The 18,779-nt window shown below is 47.3% G+C and overlaps 1 protein-coding gene across 4 annotated transcripts in view; it reads left to right on the top strand.

The window, feature by feature from the left end:
• RELL2 (RELT like 2) overlaps positions 1-18,779 on the top strand; it is a 24,019-nt gene continuing 5,240 nt past the window's right edge. Inside the window, exons 1-7 of one of the 4 annotated variants that reach the window (XM_079983622.1) lie at positions 1-88; positions 5,468-5,713; positions 9,535-9,751; positions 13,431-13,496; positions 13,585-13,657; positions 14,590-14,778; positions 16,662-17,208. In XM_079983622.1, the coding sequence (XP_079839748.1) occupies positions 5,645-5,713; positions 9,535-9,751; positions 13,431-13,496; positions 13,585-13,657; positions 14,590-14,778; positions 16,662-17,208 (1,161 nt within the window). In that variant the 5' untranslated portion in view covers positions 1-88; positions 5,468-5,644. Of the gene's footprint in view, positions 89-5,467; positions 5,714-8,812; positions 8,831-9,534; positions 9,752-13,430; positions 13,497-13,584; positions 13,658-14,586; positions 14,779-16,661; positions 17,209-18,779 lie in introns of those variants that run through there. The other 3 variants (XM_079983621.1, XM_079983623.1, XM_079983624.1) reach the window with 3 other exon arrangements.

The following is an 18,779-nucleotide window of genomic DNA, read 5'->3' on the forward strand; positions in this document are numbered from 1 at the left end:
GTGCAAGTGTGAGATAAAGTCACCACTCTTCCTTAAAGCTAACTATGCCATGGGGCCGACTGCTGCTTTTACCCTAGCAGGAAAAGAGGTAAGAATATATTCCCTTTTCAAATATACATTTTTCTTTCATAGACAGAGAAATAGTAGCCATTTACCATTAGGGGAAAAAAATCCAATAATATCTGTAGGAGAATAGCCTTATTAGGACCAACTAATATGCATAGTTGGTCCTAATAAGGCTATTCTCCTACAGATATTATTGGATTTTTAATATCTTAGGAGAATAGCCTTATTAGGACCAACTATGCATATTAGTTGGTTAGGACCAACTAATATGTTAGTTAGTTAGGACCAACTAATATGCATAGTGGGACGCAGGTGGCGCTGTGGGTTAAAGCCTCAGCGCCTAGGACTTGCCGATCGAAAGTCGGCGGTTCGAATCCCTGCGGCGGGGTGCGCTCCCGCTGCTCGGTCCCAGCGCCTGCCAACCTAGCAGTTCGAAAGCACCTCCGGGTGCAAGTAGATAAATAGGGACCGCTTACCAGCGGGAAGGTAAACGGCGTTTCCGTGTGCGGCTCTGGCTCGCCAGAGCAGCGATGTCACGCTGGCCACGTGACCCGGAAGTGTCTCCGGACAGCGCTGGCCCCTGGCCTCTTAAGTGAGATGGGCGCACAACCCCAGAGTCTGTCAAGACTGGCCCGTACGGGCAGGGGTACCTTTACCTTTACCTAATATGCATAGTGGGATGTGGGTGGCGCTGTGGTCTAAACCACTGAGCCTAGGCCTTGCCAATCAGAAGGTTGATGGTTCAAATCCCCCACGATGGGGTGAGCTCCCGTTGCTTGTCCACGACTGGACCTAACAGTCAGGGGTCCCTTTACCTTTACCTAATATGCACAGTGTGTTATGGGTAGGCACACTCTATTGTCCCTCAAAACAGACAGATGCCAACAAGGACCAACTGAAATCACAAAATAGTGAGGGGTAAGCCACTTGAGTTTTCCAGAACACACCTTCTTATTGAAAGTTTGCTTTTTTAAAAAACAAAACAGGGATGGGGAAGCAGAGAAAAAACTGGGCATGCTAAGAAAGCTCCTCTAGTGTGTACTTTTTTTTTTTATAAATGTTTATTAAAAATTTTTTGAATACAAATGCAAAAATAATCAACAATATAGCATATATCATGACATATTTTCATAACCTCTTTGGACTCCCTCACATCTCCCGCTCCCACTTACATCTTCTTAAATTTTAACCAGCAAATTATCATCTTATTTATATTCCTAGGTCCCATTCTTTTAAACATAGTCTAATCGTTCTCCAAATGGTTTATATTTTCCTCGATCTACTTATCATCCTAATTCCATCTAATTTAGTGGTGGTCAATTATTTATGATCTAGCATCCTTCTTAACATTCAACCAAATTACAATGCTTTTTAAAATAAATCTTAAATTTCTTCCAGTCTTCTTCAACCTTCTCTTCTCCCAGGTCTCGGATTCTGCCAGTCATCTCGGCTAATTCCATATAGTCTATCAGCTGCATCTGCCACTCTTCCAGTGTGGGTAGATCTTGGGTTTTCCAGTGTTTAGCGATAAGTATCCTTGCTGCTGTTGTTGCATACATAAAAAAAGTTTGGTCCTTCCTTAACACCCTCTGGCCGACAATACCCAGGAGGAAGGCCTCTGGTTTCTTGGGGAAAGTATACTTAAATACCTTTTTCAGTTCAATTTAGCTTTTTGTTCTGAATATATTGCATCAATCCCATTCTCAAAACCCCGTCCCACTCCCATTTCTTTTAAATTTCCCTTCATAAATTTCCAAGAGATATTGTCAAAGGCCTTCTCTGCGTCTATAAAAATTAACACTGCTTTTGTATTTATGTCTGTTTGCAAAAATTCCAAAATGTCAATGATATTCCTTGTGTTAGCAAACAAGTGTCTACCTGGGAGAAAGCCTGCCTGATCTTTATGAATTACTTCATTTAATACTTTTTTGAGTCTACTTGCCAAAACGTCTGCAAATATTTTGTAATCCACATTTAAAAGGGAGATGGGACGATAGTTCTTAAGTTGTGTCTTTTCAGCTTCCGATTTTGGTATCAATGTGATAAAAGCTTCTTTCCACGATTCCGGCGCCTTCTTCCCCTCCATAATTTCATTGCTGACCTCCATCAGTGGTTGTATCAGATAGTCTTTTAATGTCTTGTAGTACTTGGAGGTCAGCCCATCTGGCCCTGGGGATTTGCCCAATTGCATGTTCTGAATGGCTTGTTCAATCTCTTGTCGTGTTATTTTGCAATTCAGGATTGATCTATTTTCTTGTGACAATTTTGTTAGTCCATTTTTTTCCAAAAATTGTTTAATCTCAACCTCATCTTGCGGCCCTTGAGTATATAATCTTTTGAAATATCTTTGGAAGCACTTTCTGATCTCCACAGGGTTCTGAATGTTTCTTCCTTCAATTTCTAAATTTGTAACTGTATTTAGTTTTTGTCTCCTCTTCAACTGCCAAGCTAGCAGTTTCCCACATTTATTTGCCGATTCAAAAGTTTTTTGTTTCATTAATGGTTCTTAAAGACCTTATTGATCTTAACCTTATCATACCATAGATATGCATGCCAACCAAAAGCATTGTTAAACCCTTCCAAATCCAATACGTCAGTGTCTTCGAGAAGTAGCCAGTCTTTTAGCCAGCAAAAAGCTGCGGCTTCATAGTACAACTTTAAGTCCGGCAGGGCAAAGCCCCCTCTTTCTTTCGCATCAGTTAGTATCTTAAACTTAATTCTGGGCTTTTTGCCCTGCCAGACAAATTTAGATATATCTCTCTGCCACTTCCGGAAGCACTCTGTTTTATCCACAATCTGCAATGTTTGAAACAAAAACAACATCCTTGGCAATACATTCATCTTAACAGCAGCAATTCGGCCTAACCATATTTGGTCGATTCTTGTCCAAGTCAGTTGGGCTTCAGAGAAGAATGTTCCCTCTCTTCCCAAGGGGTTCTTTATCCTCCAGATATCAATCAAATCCATATTGTCTGTCATTTCGAAAAAAAAGGTCTTTGGTAGTCTGCCGTCTTTTGTAACATTTTAACTTTGTGACTTATCCATGTTGGTTGATATGACCCCGTTCATATCTCCCATCAAAATGATGTTGTTGTAGTCCAGATAGTCCAGCATGGTCTCATGCAACTTCTTATAAAATTCCGATTTCCCCTCATTTGGCGCATAAATTCCTAATATCAAAAATTTTTCTCCTTGATGTTGTATCTCAATTGCCAAAATTCTTCCATGTTCATCTTTAAATAGGAGTTTAGGTGACAGGCTCTCTTTTGCATATATGACCACACCTCTCTTCTTTACTCTGTCCGAAGATATAAATTCCTGGCCCAGTCTTTTATTTGTTAGCACTTTTCTATGGAGCCTAGTCACATGTGTTTCTTGCAGGCAAATAATGTCCAATTGTTCCTTTTTCAATATATGGAATATTTTCCTCCTTTTTTCCGGAATGTTACAGCCATTTATGTTCCAGCTCAGAAGTTGCAGAGACATCCTGAAAAATCTAGTTATTTTTCCAGGGGTGGTATCTTGTTCGCTGAGTCTTCAGGTTCCAAGGGTGCCGGTACCGCCGGTGCTCCAGGCCCAAAGGGTAGTTCAATTCCTTTTTGAAGGTCCTCTCCGTATGTGGTCAGAAATTTGTCTCTATCTTCCAGTGTTCTAATTTTAATTTTCTTCCCTCTGAAGGTGAAAGATAATCCTTGGGGAAATTCCCACCTAAAGATAATTGAATTGCTCCTAAGCAATTTAACCAGTTCAAGGTAGGCGGATCTAAGGTCCAGCAGTTGTTTAGGAATATCTTTGTAGAACTCAATTCTTCTATCCAAGATGTTCAGTGACTTTCCGTAGTGTAGGCCCAAAATCTTATCCCTTTCCTCCTTTGATCTCAATATTATCAAACAGTCTCTGGGCTTTTCTTTCTTTATAAGTCTTCCAAGCCTGAAAGCAGACACAATTTTAAAGTCCTTTTCCTCTAAATTCCAGAACTTGGAAAATTCTTTAGTCAGAAACTCAGCTAGATTGCCTTCTTCCACTTCTGGTATCGACCTTATCCTTAAATTACTCTCCCGGTTCCTCAGTTCAATCATAGATAGATAAGTCTGATGTTCACCTACTTGTTTGCAGATTGGTCTTACCTCTTTTTCAAAATTTTCTAGTCTGTACTTTTAACAGTGTTTGAGACAGAGTGTAGGAAGTACTCCGCAGACTTTATCCTGTGAGATACATACATAACAGATTTCAGATTGCACCACCAGTGGCTATTGGCACAGAGAGGAATTATGGATGTGTAAACATCGTCAGAAGTTGTTACGGCAAAATCTGAGTGTGAGGCTGCTCTGCCACCCAGCTCATCGGACTAAGTCCGTGGGTCCCTGCGGAGGAAAATGAGCTCAGCCGTAGACAGGAGCAAACTGCAGAAGATCCAAGTTTATTGCGCAACAGGTTCAAGGCGAGATTGAACAGTGAGAAAGGGGTGACATGAGTTTTTGAAACTCCCTCCATGTCCCAGAATACAGTGCAAAACACGTCATGAATACATTAAAGAGAGGTTTGGTTACACAGATTACATCATGAATATATTAAAGGGAGGTTGGGTTACACAGATTAATATATGGAGGAGGTAGGGGGGAATATGCAGAGTCGGAGATATGCACAGGTAAACACTTCCTGAGTATTGGGGATGAGAAGACAATGGTCCAGTCTGCCACCTGACATTGCCTGGAGGAAAGGCTGATCAGAGCGATTTGACAGGATTAGGGTCTTGACACCTTGAGGGATTATGGAGGACAGGGGAGGGGTGATGGAGTCCTAGAGAAATTGAGCAAATATATTGTAGCGAAGAAGGTGAAGAAGACATGCCCCCCCCCTCCGTAACAGAAGTCATTTCATGTATTGAGTGTTATTCCAAGGCTGGCTTCAGCCAATCATGGCTCTTCTTCGGAGAACCTAATGCTCCTCTTACTACCTCACAATCTCCTCCTGACTTTACAAGTCCTATATTGATAAAAAGCCAAAGGTTGGGGACGCCACCATGTGACAAGTCATGTGCAGGAGGATCCCATGGATGTACAATGGCAGCTGAGAGTTGTGGTGTTTGGGGAAAAGAAGAGTGAGCACATTTGGGGGTGGCAAGGGGAGCCCTATGCTCAGCAGATGGAAATAGTATTGCACTCAGCTAAACACACAAACTATTGTTTGTGGGACTCCAGTTATTAATTTAAAAGGTTTCTGAAACAGACTGGAGATGAGAAAAAGGAGAGCAGATTGAGGGGTCGATGTGGTCAGGCCCTTGCTGGGTCTCAGACAGCTACACGGGCACCAATGTCAACAACCCCCTGTCCCCTTTCTGCTGCTTCCCTTCCTTCCTATTTCCACCCTTCACTAGTCGCCCCCCTTCCCTCTGGCCCAGAATCAGAACTATGATGGTGCAGAAGTAAAGAAGGAGCTGCTCCAGCCTTCTCTCTCTTTCACCTCCAGCTCTCTTGCTGGCAAATGAGCAGTCAACAGTGTTGATGGAAAGCAGCAGCAACAGCCAGGGGCAATGACAGCCTTTTTGAGCCCACTGAAGTGAGAAGTGGACACACAAATGTTTTGCCTGAGGGCCCACAGCGTCCATATTTTTGGACTTGCACAGAGGGCCATTCACAATAACAAGGTATTAACACAGATATATCAGCATTGGTAAGCCAAATATTGCATACAGTGTGATTTTTTAAAAAATCTTTGGTTGGATTCAGTGTGCAAGTGATAGCTCTCAACCTCTGGAATAACTGTAAATCCATCAATTTCATGGAGCAGTCTGTCCCTTAAGTTTGCTTGTTCCAGTATGGCCAGTCAGAGGTAACTTACAAAGTGTCCTGGGAAGCTGAAATGAGCACAAAGGGGACATCAGTAAATATATATAAAGTTAAAACATAGGCTGAGTACGGAGGTTATATGTGGCTTTCTGACTTCAGACTTCTGGTGAGGGCTCATATAACTGAATGCTCCTCCTTTAAAGGAACACTCCTATGGCAAGACCCCTTGGAGGAGCAGCTTAGGATGCATCAGATCTCTGGCTCAGTCAGCATTAAGTTCCCAAACCCAGCTCAGCAGAAGGTTTGCCGGCATAAGTTGCTCAGCCACTTCTGGAGCCGGCTGTATGTCCCCTACCCCTCTCCCCCAAAGAGCATTTAAACTAAGCTCCTTGGAGTGCAGCAAAACCAGTGCCAGAAACTTTTATTGTTGGTTGACTCTTGTTTTGCTATTCATTTATGTACCTGATCAATGAATAGCATTTGCTTTTGTTTTGTAATGTTGAATTTATTCTGTGTTTGCCAAATTGTCAATTTTGTCATTTTTTAATTCACTGGCACATTCTGTATTTTATATGTTTGAATTTCCATGCTCTGTATTTCATTGTTTTGAATGTTTGCTGTAAGGCACTTTGGGCACAGTTCATGATTGAAAAGCTGCACATAAGTAAATCAGTCAATCAACCCTGGCTCAGCTGGGGCTCAGCCAGTGGAGCTAAAGTTGCTTCAGCTGAGGCCAGTTTAGAGAGCTTGCCAGGAGGAGGTGGGGCTAGACTGGATGCTTAGCCAATTCAGCTCAGTCTTGGAAACTTTGGACAGAAAACTATTTTAAAAGCTTGTTTTCCCTCTTCTGGGCTTAGGCAGGGAAGCAGCTGTGCTGCTGAAGGAATTTGGATCTGGTGTAACTTCACATTCGCATAAATTTCACCAGTTTTCACACTCCTGTTTACTGTGCTCTCCCTGCATTTTCCAATGTGGGCTTTTAAATCCGTGTTCACAAAGTTATCCAAAATGCATATGTAACCAGCACTTGGTTATAAAGTACTGTTGTTTGATGTATTTCTCAAAGCAGCTTGACAACAACTGGAGTCGTTTAACCATTCTTATTTTGTCTCTAGACAAGTTTTCCCCGTTCCATTAACAACCTCTAGTGTGTACTAAAACAAATCTGACATTAATGAAGCTCTGCTGATATGAAATTATAGTAATAATAATTTATTATTTATACCCCACCCATCTGGCTGTGTTTCCCCAGCCACTCTGGACAGCTCTCAACAGAATATTAAAAACACAATAAAACATCAAACATTTAAAACTTCCCTATGATGTCTTCTAAAAGTCAGATAGTTGTTTATTTCCTTGACATCCACTACCTAGAGGATCCTCTGCTTGGTTCCCTGTAACCTCACTTCTCGCAGCGAGGGAACCGCCAGAAGGCCCTCGGCGCTGGACCTCAGTGTCCTGGCTGAACGATGGGGATGGAGATACTCCTTCAGGTATACTGGACCAAGGCCATTTAGGGCTTTAAAGGTCAGCACCAACACTTTGAATTGTGCTTGGAAAGGTACTGGGAGCCAATGTAGGTACCGGTATTTCAAGACAGGTGTTATATGGTCTCGGTGGCCACTCTCAATCACCAGTCTAACTGCCACATTCTGGATTAATTGTAGTTTCCAGGTCACCTTCAAAAGTAGCCCCACGTAGAGCGCATTATAATAGTCCAAGTTGAGAAGTTGAAGTTTATATGAGTTGAGAAATGCACTAGAGGAGTGGGGGACAACACACTTTGCTGTGCTCTAAGGCAAGCAATATGAACACACAGTAATTCCCTCCACGTGGGAAACTAGCATTCCAGGGAGATGTTTTGGGACTACAATTCCCATCATCCCTGACCACTGGTCCTGTTAGCTAGGGATGATGGGAGTTGTAGTCCCCCAAAACATCTGGAGGCCTGAGTTTGCCTATGCCTGGCTTAGAGTACCCACCAGCAGTGTGATATGATCCAACCCAGACTTGGCCTTAACAGGGTCTGGGAAGCCTTCCAGTTACTGAGCCTGATGCCGAACCTCGGAATATCAACGTTTCGGCGGGGTCAGATGGTGGCAGGCCTTCCCTACGCTTTGCTAGCTCCAGGGCCATCCTTCCAAAGTCTGTGTGAAATGGCTCCTGGAGGTGCTTTGGCAGCTGCCGCCTCTCTCTTGGTCCCCAGACGGTGCTCTCTCAGCCTCTCCCCGGGCCCCACGCGATTTCTGCCTGAGAGATTTCTGGAGAGGTTGTGGGGAACCCGGGAGGCATAGTTGAGCCCTTGTGCTGAAGGGCAGCAGCAGCCCGCCGTGTGCGCGGCTCGCCAGACAGGCGTCAGAGATGCTGCGAGTGGTACCCGGCCTCGGAGTTGCGGGGTTGCTAGGAGACGGGAGGCAGAAGGGACAGCCTCGCGGGAAGAAGGGCGCTTCAGGTGCGCGCCGAGGCGGTGGCAGCGCGTCGCTGCTTCGCCCGCTGGAGGCGCCCGCGCCATCCGAGGGAGCGGAGGGGGCAGCAGCGCCTAGTGGCCCGGGGAGAAGGATTCGCCCGCCCGGCTCTGGGACGCTCTTGGGAGGAGGCTGAAGCCCATGCGGATTCCGGGGAGGCCCGGCTGGCGCGCACCTCGCCAGGAAGGTGCGCGCGATGCTCTGGGCTCCTGCGCGCGCGGAAGGTGCGCGGCCAGCTGGGGGCCGCCTGGCGAGCAGCTGCGGAGCCTGCCTGGTCGCTGCTGCGGCAGCCGGAATGCGCTCCGCTGAGCGCTGACTTGGACGTCCGGGGAGGACAGCCTCCTCCTTATCGGCCGTGAGTATTTCGGACCTGCAGTGCCTGAAAACCGAGAAGCAGGACGAGGGGAGCGGCCGGGGGGCGGGGGGGGTGATGGGGATGGGGAAAGGTGCTTGCACAGGAGGAAGAGGAGGAGGAGCAGGGAGGGAGCCGTCGCGCCTCTCCGGAGCGAGGTTTGTGCTGCAGAGGCAGCGGCAGGAGTGCGGCACCGGTCGTGTCCTTGAGAAGCATCCTCCAGCCCAGCGGCGGAGGTGGAAAGAGAGACAAAGACGGACAGATTGAGAAAGAGAGAGAGAGAGGGGAAGGGAGGGAGGCCGGGGATGCTTCGTCCCGCCGAGAGCGGCCGCGCGCTCGCAAAGGCTGGCGCCGTGTCCTTGGAAAACCTCTAGTAGGGGAAGGAGAGAGGGAGGGAGGGAGAAGCAGGGTTCTGGTCAGGGAACCGCCAAGGCAGAAACGGGAGGCATGAGGAAAGGCATTTCTCAAGTCAAAGCATCTCAAAATGGAAGCAGGACGTTTCCTAGGGAAGCAGCAGCAGCAGCAGCAGCTCCTCTCTCCCGGGGATCTGGCTGAGAATCCTTGCCCTTGGGGTGCTCGTCCTTGCGCCTGACTTCTGAGGCAGATGACTGCGAAAGACCCTTGGTAAAATCTCCAGGAACCTCTTTCTGGAAGTCAGGCGAAACCTCCCTGATAAACTTTCCGCAACCCCTCAGTAAGGCTTCTCACCAGAGGGGTGCTTTTCGATTAGTGGGGGAGCCCAGGAAACAGGGAGCTGAGCCCCTGTACCTGCCCAGGGCACCTTGGCGCCACTGGCCTGGGTGGGCAACCAGGCAGGTGGGCACCTGCGGGCCCTGAGCCATGCGCGCTCCCTCTCTCGCAGATCCGAATGTCGGAGCACAGCAACGACGAGGGGGAGGACGATGCCGACCACCAGCACAGCGTTTCCATGCTGTTCCTGCTGGTCCTGGTCTTCTTCGTCATGGGACTCGTGGGATTCCTCATTTGCCACGTCCTGAAGAAGAAGGGCTACCGCTGCCGGACATTCCGGGATGAGCTGGACTCTGATAACAAGGAGTCTCTGACCCAGCTGCAAGATGGTGAGTAAAGGGGGGGGGGGGCAGAGAAGGAAAGCAGCGAACGGGGGTCTTCTTTCTTTCTCAGCACGAGGTTCCCCGCCACCCGCAGGCGCAAAGCGGTGTTCCCTCAAGACCAAGAGTTCGCCAGCCCTGGGCTAGCAAATAATGAGTTGGAGAAGGGGGCATGGAGAACTCTACATTTTAAAAAGCATCACTATTTTACCCCACCAGCCTAAATTCTGCTGGTGCAATTTGCTGGAGGGATTTAAGTAATTATATGTGGGCTGCTGGTGGCTTTCAGAGCAGCCGCTTCATCCGTCTTGACAGCTCCCATCCATTTAGGTTTTGTGACTTTGGCTTTGCTCTACTCAGCTTCGCTTTCACCTATCATGCAGCCCAGTCTTATTCACGTTTTTCTTGCTGTGTTCGATGGGAATGACCCAGATCTGAGCTGAAATTTCCGGATCTAAGCAAAAACGTTACTGGTCTCCCTTCCCTCTTCACCAACTTTGCAGCTCATTTGCACGTTGCTTAAAGTCACCTCGCTAAATTGGAGCTAATAGCTCATATTTAATAATTTGCAAAACTGTAGCCTTGGAATAATGCCAGCAAATACTAGATCGAGGCAAGAGGTTGAATCTCTTGGTTCAAATCCCTGCTGAACCATAGCCAAATGGATAGTCATCCCTCTGCTGCTGGAATTTGTGTACAGAGGACAGCAGGATAGCTCAGCTGGTAAGAGCATGAGACTCTTAATCTCAGGGTCTTTGGGTCGAGCACCATGTTGGGCGTAAAGAATCCTGCACTTGATGACCCTCGCGGTCCCTTCTGACTCTATGAAGACCAAGGGTTTAATAAGCCAGTGAGAGACCATACTTCTCCAAGCATCTTGTCCCAGCCTCATGCCAAATCAACTGAAACACATAGGAAAATAGGACCAGAATATCATGGTGGGTTGCATGCTAGAATTAGGGGCATCTGAACTTAGATGGGTGTGAGTGGTTTTCATTATTTTATCCTACCTTTGTTCAAGGAGCTCAGAGTGATCTTTCCCTGCATCAGTCTATTCCCCCAAGCAACCTTGTGAAGTAGGTGAGAGGCTAGAAGACTCGCCCCAGATCAGTGTCCTTCATGGCTGAGTGAGGACTTGAACCCAATGGTTTTCTTGAACTGAGTGGCAAATAATATTTAGGACTCTGAATCAAGGTGGGATGGAAGGCAACAACAGAAGAGAAATACAGTGGTACCTCGGGTTACATATGCTTCAGGTTACAGACTCTGCTAACCCAGAAATAGTGCTTCAGGTTAAGAACTTTGCTTCAGGATGAGAACAGAAATCATGCTCCGGTGGCGCAGTGGCAGCAGGAGGCCCCATTAGCTAAAGTGGTGCTTCAGGTTAAGAACAGTTTCAGGATAAGAACGGACCTCCGGAACGAATTAAGTACTTAACCCGAGGTACCACGGTACTGCCTTTTCTGGCAGCTACAGCAAAACTCTTTCTGTACAACTTCAACTAAAGTTGGATGACAAAGGAGGAAGTGGAGGCTGCTCCATTAGGGCAAATGGGGGCACTGCGCCACCGACCTCAGTCTGCTCTCAACCAGCCCCAACCTGCCTGCCTTTCTTGCACCCTGTCCAGGAGGCAGGTACAGTACTGCCTATTGGCTTCCTCCTCCCATTGCTCAGTGCTGCCCTTGTAGGACTCAGTAGGGAAGAGGGCGGGACAAAATTAGAGGGAGTTGGCTCTGCCTGTCATTGGCCCTGGCTCCGCCTCCTGCCTTCCACCTGACCAATCGGTGGGTGCCAGCCACACCTGAAAGCAGGATGTTCCAGTGGGCATAGCTCACTCCTGCGACAAGGGCTGGTTTTGATACCTCATTCTTTTTTCAGGCCAGGAATGTCCTTGTAATGGGATGCCTGAAAATTTTATGTGTGCGCTTGGCTATTATGCCCCTCAGGCTTGCCTGTGATTGCGGCCTGAGCCTCACTGTATGTGATGCAGCTACGGGCATTTTGGGGCCACATTTCTGCTGTTTTCCAAATGTGAGGAGGGAGGGAGGATAGGTAAAGATGAGCAGGGAAAGAAAAATAAAAGCTGTCGTAGTTAGTTTTTATTAGTTTTTCATCAAGGTTGCATTCTACTTTCACCCTAAAGAGCTCAGGTGGCACACATGAATTTATCCTCACAACAAAGCCATAAAGTGGGCTAAAATAAGAAATTGCGACTTGCCCTAGTTAACATTATGGTTGTGAGGAGATTTGAACCCAAATTTCCCTGCACTTCCTGTGCTGCAGAGTGGCATCAAAAAGACTGTAGCTCCGTTGTTCTGAAGGGCATTGTGGCAGCCTTAACCTTGCTACAGAGTTTTGTCTTTTGTAAATGGCCGTTTTCCATTTATCAAGTAGAAACACATGATTCTTGAGCTGTTTGTAAACAATCTCTGCGGGCTTGGCTTAGCTGTTCTACATCTACTAGAGAGATGTCAGGTGGCGGGGAATGCAAAGTTTCAAGAGTTTGTGCATGGCTTCTGTCGAATTTAGATTGCAAAGAAGAGGCAACATTTAAGAGAGATATTTATCTTTATAAGTAATTGTTTCTAACAATTGCCACATTGTGCAGAAGTAGTGGGTTGCCAAGAAATACAGGTATTCCTGAGGAATAAACACAGGGACTGAAATGTGTGGGGAAGTGACTGACTTCTTTGAATGGCTCCCCTGAATTTGGGAGATTCAAGTCAAATTATATCAGGATGATTATGAGCAGACTGCGCTGCTATGTGATCTGCTAGAGCAGGGCTGGGGAACCTTTTTCTCTGTTGAGGATCACATTCCCGCAGGGCTAATCTGTCAGGAGCAGGGCCAGCAAGATGAAGCAGCTGCCTCAGGTGGCAGGATCCACAGGGGCAGCAGATTTGGCCTGCATGGAATGCATCACCTCCTGCCACTGCACTGGTGGCAGAAACAGCTGCATCACATCCCTTGGAGGCTGGATCTGTGTCTCCTCAGCAGCCCCCCCCCCCCCCGTTGCCTCTACAGAGGCCTCTTGGCGAATAAGAGGCCCTGCTGCTCTCCCCCTGCCCTTGTTCCATGGCAGGGGCATGCACACCATTTTGTGGCTCACCTCAGGTGCCAAAATGTCTTGGGCTGGTCCTGGTCAGAGGCCACATGTGGCAATGGCAGGGAGCGACAGAGCCACAAATGGTGTAGAGAAGCTCATTTTCTCTGTGTCTCCTTGCCCCTGCATGAAATCAGGCGAAGGGCTGCTTGTGGCCACAGCTCCCGTCCCCCCAGTAGCTTGTTGGGTGGGACAGGGCTGCTAGGTTAGCTTCCTAATTCACTGTTGGTTGCCAGGGCAGAGGGGGCAAGGCAGCAGGGAGATTGGCACAGTGCAAACGCACCAGCTGGGTGTCAGGTTGGTTCCGCTGATGGTTTGCACTATGCCAACCTCCAGCCCCCTTGCCTCTCCTTCTTGATAGTACCTCACCTGCTGGGAAGCTGCAGTAACAGCTGGGGCCCCACCCAGCAAGCCATTTCTGTTTGCACACCTCTGTTAGAGAGAACAGCTTCCCAGGTCACTTTTGCTGAAGCACGGGGCTAGCTGTTCCTTGAGCATTTCAGGGTTTTTGATGCTGTATGGAGATTTATCCCGTCACAAGAGTTCCTATGTTTCTTCTTTCACTGCCATATCTTTTCATTTCAGATGAAGATGTGGAGCTGAATGAGGACACTGTAGAGAAGATAGTGAAGTGCATCATTCAGAATGAGGGTAAGGCTTAACCTTGGTTTAACGGTTGGGAAGTCCCTGTACATGAGGACCTGGCTGTGACACATTTCTTCTTTCTCCCCTTTGTTAGCAAATGTGGAAGTCCTGAAGGAAATGCTGGGAGATGGTGACGCTGATCTCCCACTGCCGGTCCCTGTGCCCAGGTGAGGACAGGGTCTAGGTGCACCATAGTGCCTATCACATCTTGGGAATCTCTGCTAGGCCACCCTTCCTTGAAGACTGGGCTAGAGGTCAGCTGTCAGTGAGGAAGAGATGGAGAGATTAAAGCCCTTGTCTCTGTGCTAGAAAAGGGCAAAGGGGAAGTCCAGTCTTGAATCCCTGGAGTTCATATGGCTCCCTCAACATTTCATTTTATTACAGTTCGGGTTGTTTTTGGTTCCTGAGGCAGAAAAACCAAATGGGGTCTTCACTCCCCAGTCCATGCTGGGATTGTATTGTGGTAGATGCGGGTAGCGCTGTGGTCTAAACCACCAAGCCTTGGCTGTAGTCTAAACCACTGAGGTTGGCAGTTCGAATCTGCGCAACAGTGGTGAGCTCCCTTTGCTCTCTCCCAGCTGCTGCCAACCTAGCAGTTCAAAAGCACATCAGTGCAAGTAGATAAACAGGTAGCATTGTGGCAAGAAGGTAAACGGCATTTCTGTACGCTCTGGTTTCCATCACGGTGTTCTGTTGTGCCACAAGCAGTTTAGTTCTGCTGGCCACATGACCAAGAAAGCTGTCTGTGGACAAATGCTGGTTCCCTCAGCCTGAAGTGAGATGAGCGCCACACCCCAAGACTGAACTTAACCATCCAGGGGTCCTTTATACCTTTTGTACTGTGGTGGTGGTGGGGTTGTGTTTTTGTACCACCCACATTTATTTCAGTGGGGCTTCCTTAGGAGAACTTCCTGGTAGCTTGAACTCCATGGGTCACATTTGTCTGTGTGAATCTCAGAACCTCTTGTGCTTGTCTCACAGTAATGTGCTGGTCGTGTCTTGAGGGTGGCATCCTTCTGTTTAGATTGAGTGGGGCAATTATGTTCCGAGTTCAATGACTGTTGTGGCAATTAGCTTTCTGTTCTCTTTTCTCCAGCAGCCTCTGCCCACATCGCAGCAGCCAAGATGCTGGCCTGCCCCATCACCACACAGTGCACTTGGGCTCAACGCAAGCCCCTTGCATCCACTGCAGTAGGAAAAAGAGGCACCCGCTGCATCGACAGGGCCGCTCCAAGGAGGGCAAGGGCAAGATGCACCCGGGGGAGACCACAGTCTTCTCTGTGGGCAGGTATTTATCAAGAGACAGGTCTTTCTTTATTCCCATGCTATCCTTCATTTTACTAGATTTCAGCATAAAAACATAATACAACATCTTGGAAAATCAGTGTAAAGGGAGTATAAGAAATGCACGTTGCAATTCTTCGGTTGGGAGAAGGCATTCGCCATAGCAGGTGGCAAGGCAAGAGCGAGGTGTGCAAGGGTGCTTTCTCCAGTTGTTTTGTTTTTACATTTTCCCTCTCCTAACAAACGGTTTTTATATATATATATATATATATATATATATATATATATATATATTAAGTCACTGGTACAACAGAAGGTATGAGTGCAATAAAACATACCATAAAACAATGCAAAATAATAATAAAAATGACTGGCTCATCTTGGAAAAATTCAAACAACTATGTTGTTGTTGGCACCTGTCTCTCTCAGGAGACAATGGAGGAGTGCACCTTTGGGGGTGAGGCCAAACTGTTAGAAAGTTGCAGAGCCTGCTGTGGCTGTAGAGACTGATACAGGAGTGACTCCCCCCCCACACACACAACTGCTCGCCCCTGCGTTGTTTTTGCTGCGCTTGCAGCACCAAAGTGAGCTCTCTGGGGCTCCAGCCCATGCAGTGTGTCTGGAGGTGCTGGGCTGCCCAGACGACAAGAGCCGCCCCCCCCCCCCCGCCCAGAGCCTTGCTGATGTGGTCCAAAGGAAAACATTTGGCACCAACTTGTCTGCAAGAGTTGCCAGAAGGAGGCATACAAGACGCCATCCAACCTCCTTAGGGAATCCACACCAGCTTTTTGTAGGGTTTATATAAACAATAACTATGCTGGGGTGGGAACTGAGGCACTCCAACTCCCGAGCTAGCATAGTTTGATCTCCATTTTGGGGGCATGTCAGGACGTGGTCAGGTGCTGGATACATGAAGCTGAGCCTCCCTCTGGTCCTCTGGTCCAGCTCCTTTTTGGTCTTCCTAATGTTGGTAGGGCCAGGACTACAGAAGTTTCCAGAATGGTGAGAAAGTGGGAATCCAGCACTGCATCTCCCTTCTCCAAGGTCAGAATTCTTGGCCTTCCAGGGGCCACGGAATTGCAGGGCCAGGCATACAAAAAGCAGCAACAAGAGGGAAGAGGACACATCATTTCTCAAGTGGTGAAAAGGAAACTTTCCACACCAAAACCAATCTGTTTTGAATAAGGTGTTTAATAAAGACACAGTAGAGGATCCCTTGAATGGGACACCCTCCAACGGCTCATCCAGTGCCTCACAACACTGAGCCCACATGAAGAGATTTGCCATTATTCTTAGTGAGCGAATGGTGCTTGCCTTGGCTCCATGAGAGAGAGTGCATTTATATTCTCAGCTAGTTTATTAGGCATACTTGTCAGATGAAAAGTGAAAATAAATCAAAGACAAAGAGTGAGGGGGTCAGAGCACCAGCTTGATGAGTAGTGTCTCATGGTTTGACTTGGAAGTGTTGCAGTTTTAGCCTCTTTCCTGAGTCTTTGAGGAAAATATTTAAATGATGTGGGAAAGGGCTCCCTAACTGGTTTCCACAGGGCTCATGTTCAGCCTTTTCTTCCCATTCAAACGTTCGCTCCTTTTCCTTAGCATGTTCTTCTAATCCAGCATCCGTGAGGAGAGTGAGAGGTGGACGCCAAAATACAGGAATAATAAACCTATTTGAAAGTATCCAGGGAAAAGCTATGCTATTCTGCATTGGAGAGTAGCTAGTAGGATATGGTTAGTATCTTAGCCACAAAAAATATAACCAAGTGCCTCAGAGTTTTGCTTTCTGTTCTGTCAGGAGACCTTGCAACCCAGATGATGAGGGTTCTTACAGGATGATTTGTCACTGTTGATTCACCTGACTTCCTTTATTCCCTCCCCCCAATGCAGATTTCATGTCACCCATATTGGGAAGAAACAGGACGAGTCTCTCCCTGGTAGCAAACAGGACCTTGGATCTGCTGATGCAAACCAGGAAGCCCACAGCAACGAGAAACTCCCATGGGAGGGCTCCCAGAATGGAATAGTTCACACAGGCGAATTTCAGCAAGGAAGACTCCAGCAGGCAGATCCTGAAAGTGAAAAAGGGTCCAAGGAAGAATGGGCAGATGAGTCCACTCAAGGAGAAGGCCCCTTGAACACGACGGCCAATTCAGATGTCTCCATGAATGGACCAGAGAGGAAAGAAAACGCTACGCTCTGCTCATTGCAAGAGGCCAGCCTCCTAGGGACTGCAACAAGCAATGCGTCCGAGACAAACTGCTCTACCGGACCCAAGTGCCTTGGGTCAGAGGATCTGGAGAGGCTGGATAAGGACGTGGCTGCCTCTGAGGACGAGGGTGTTCAAAGGGCAGCTAATGATGTATCGGAAAAAGTAGCATCCAGACTAGATATATCAGGAAACGAGATCAATAGAACAAACAGCACAGAACTCCAGGTAGATAATGTTATGCCCTCTCTTTCCTCGTCTTACGGGACACCCCATTTCTCTTTCTGTGCACAGAGATACTAAGAGCATTGTTGACTAACAGGTAACAGCCCTCACAGCACATCCAAACTGATGCCACTGAAAGGGCCAGGGGTTGCGATTCACGGATTCTCTTGAGATAGTGGAGGAGGATAAACAGCCAGTGGGTAACTGTTTACATGTATCAAAAAAATCCAATCTTCAAGCAGGGGGCACAGAGTACCTAGCACTGAGAATGAAGGTGTATCTGTGCCCACTTACCTACCTACAGAAGCTGGTGCAGCACTGTTTTCCCGCTGCAGAGGGAGTTCTGCTTCCCCTTCCCTCCTCTAATGACATATGCACCCAGTGATGGAGGAAGGGGGGTGCGTGGGGGCGGCGGTCCGCCCCAGCTGTCCTCATTGAGGGGGTGTGACAAAATGAGGGTTTTAAAAAAAAATGGACTCACGAAACTTTTTAGGAGTGACGTGGTGGCTTAGGTGCCTGCAGGTTCCACGCTGCCTAAAATGGCAGCATGGGACTTGCACCTGCCTACTGCCTCTTCCTCAGCTGCCCTACAGCTGAGGGGGAGGCGGCGGAGAGGCTCACCCCGCCCCACCCCCACGGGTTGATTGCCCCGTACCCGGCTGCAGGACACGCCCCCACACCAGGCCCCCCACACTGCTGCATGTGCCTGACTCTGAACTGTTGTTCCTGGGCAAAATGATCTGAGGGAGGCTCTGTATCTTGCCAGAAAAGAGGGAAATACAGTGGTACCTCGGGTTACATACGCTTCAGGTTACAGACTCCGCTAATCCAGAAATAGTACCTCGGGTTAAGAACTTTGCTTCAGGATGAGAACAGAAATCGTGCCACAGTGGTGGCAGCAGGAGGCCTCATTAGCTAAAGTGGTGCTTCAGGTTAAGAACAGTTTCAGGTTAAGAACAGACCTCTGCAACGAATTAAGTACTTAACCCGAGGTACCACTGTATATATCCTAAGAAGTCCCACTACCCCAGATCTATTTGTGTCTGGACTAAGCAAGTGTTCTGCAAAGGGAAGAACTGTGATGAAAATAAGGGCAGAAAGGTAGCTGCAAGAGGATTTCCCAGGGCAGGATAGATTTGGGAAGAACATTAATCTTCCAAATGTTACAGCACTAAGAATTTTAGTTCCATGAACATCAAAACATTAAAAAAAATAAAAGGATAAAACTAGGAAGGTACAGGACTGTAATGAGTTCAGGTAATAATGGTGATACAACAGCAAAGAGGAAAGAAAATAAGTGTTTGAACTGTTGCTTACTGCCAAAAGTAAGCAAATGCGGATGAAATGAAGTGTTTTTGCTTCAAACATCATTGTACATAGTGAAATGCAGACCAGAGAGGCAGCAGAGGACCCTTTACAGAATGCTTGGCTAAAAGCTATACAAATTCACAAGTATTGTTTTAATAACTTCTAGGATAGCTGCCTTGTTGTGGTTAAATGATGGAATGCAAATATATTCAGGAAAACAACATACAAGCTGAAATCAGCTTAGAAGCAGTAACTTTTTTATTCAG

The sequence above is a fragment of the Podarcis cretensis genome, assembly GCF_951804945.1.
Source record: "Podarcis cretensis genome assembly, chromosome: 7".
NCBI lineage: Eukaryota > Metazoa > Chordata > Lepidosauria > Squamata > Lacertidae > Podarcis > Podarcis cretensis.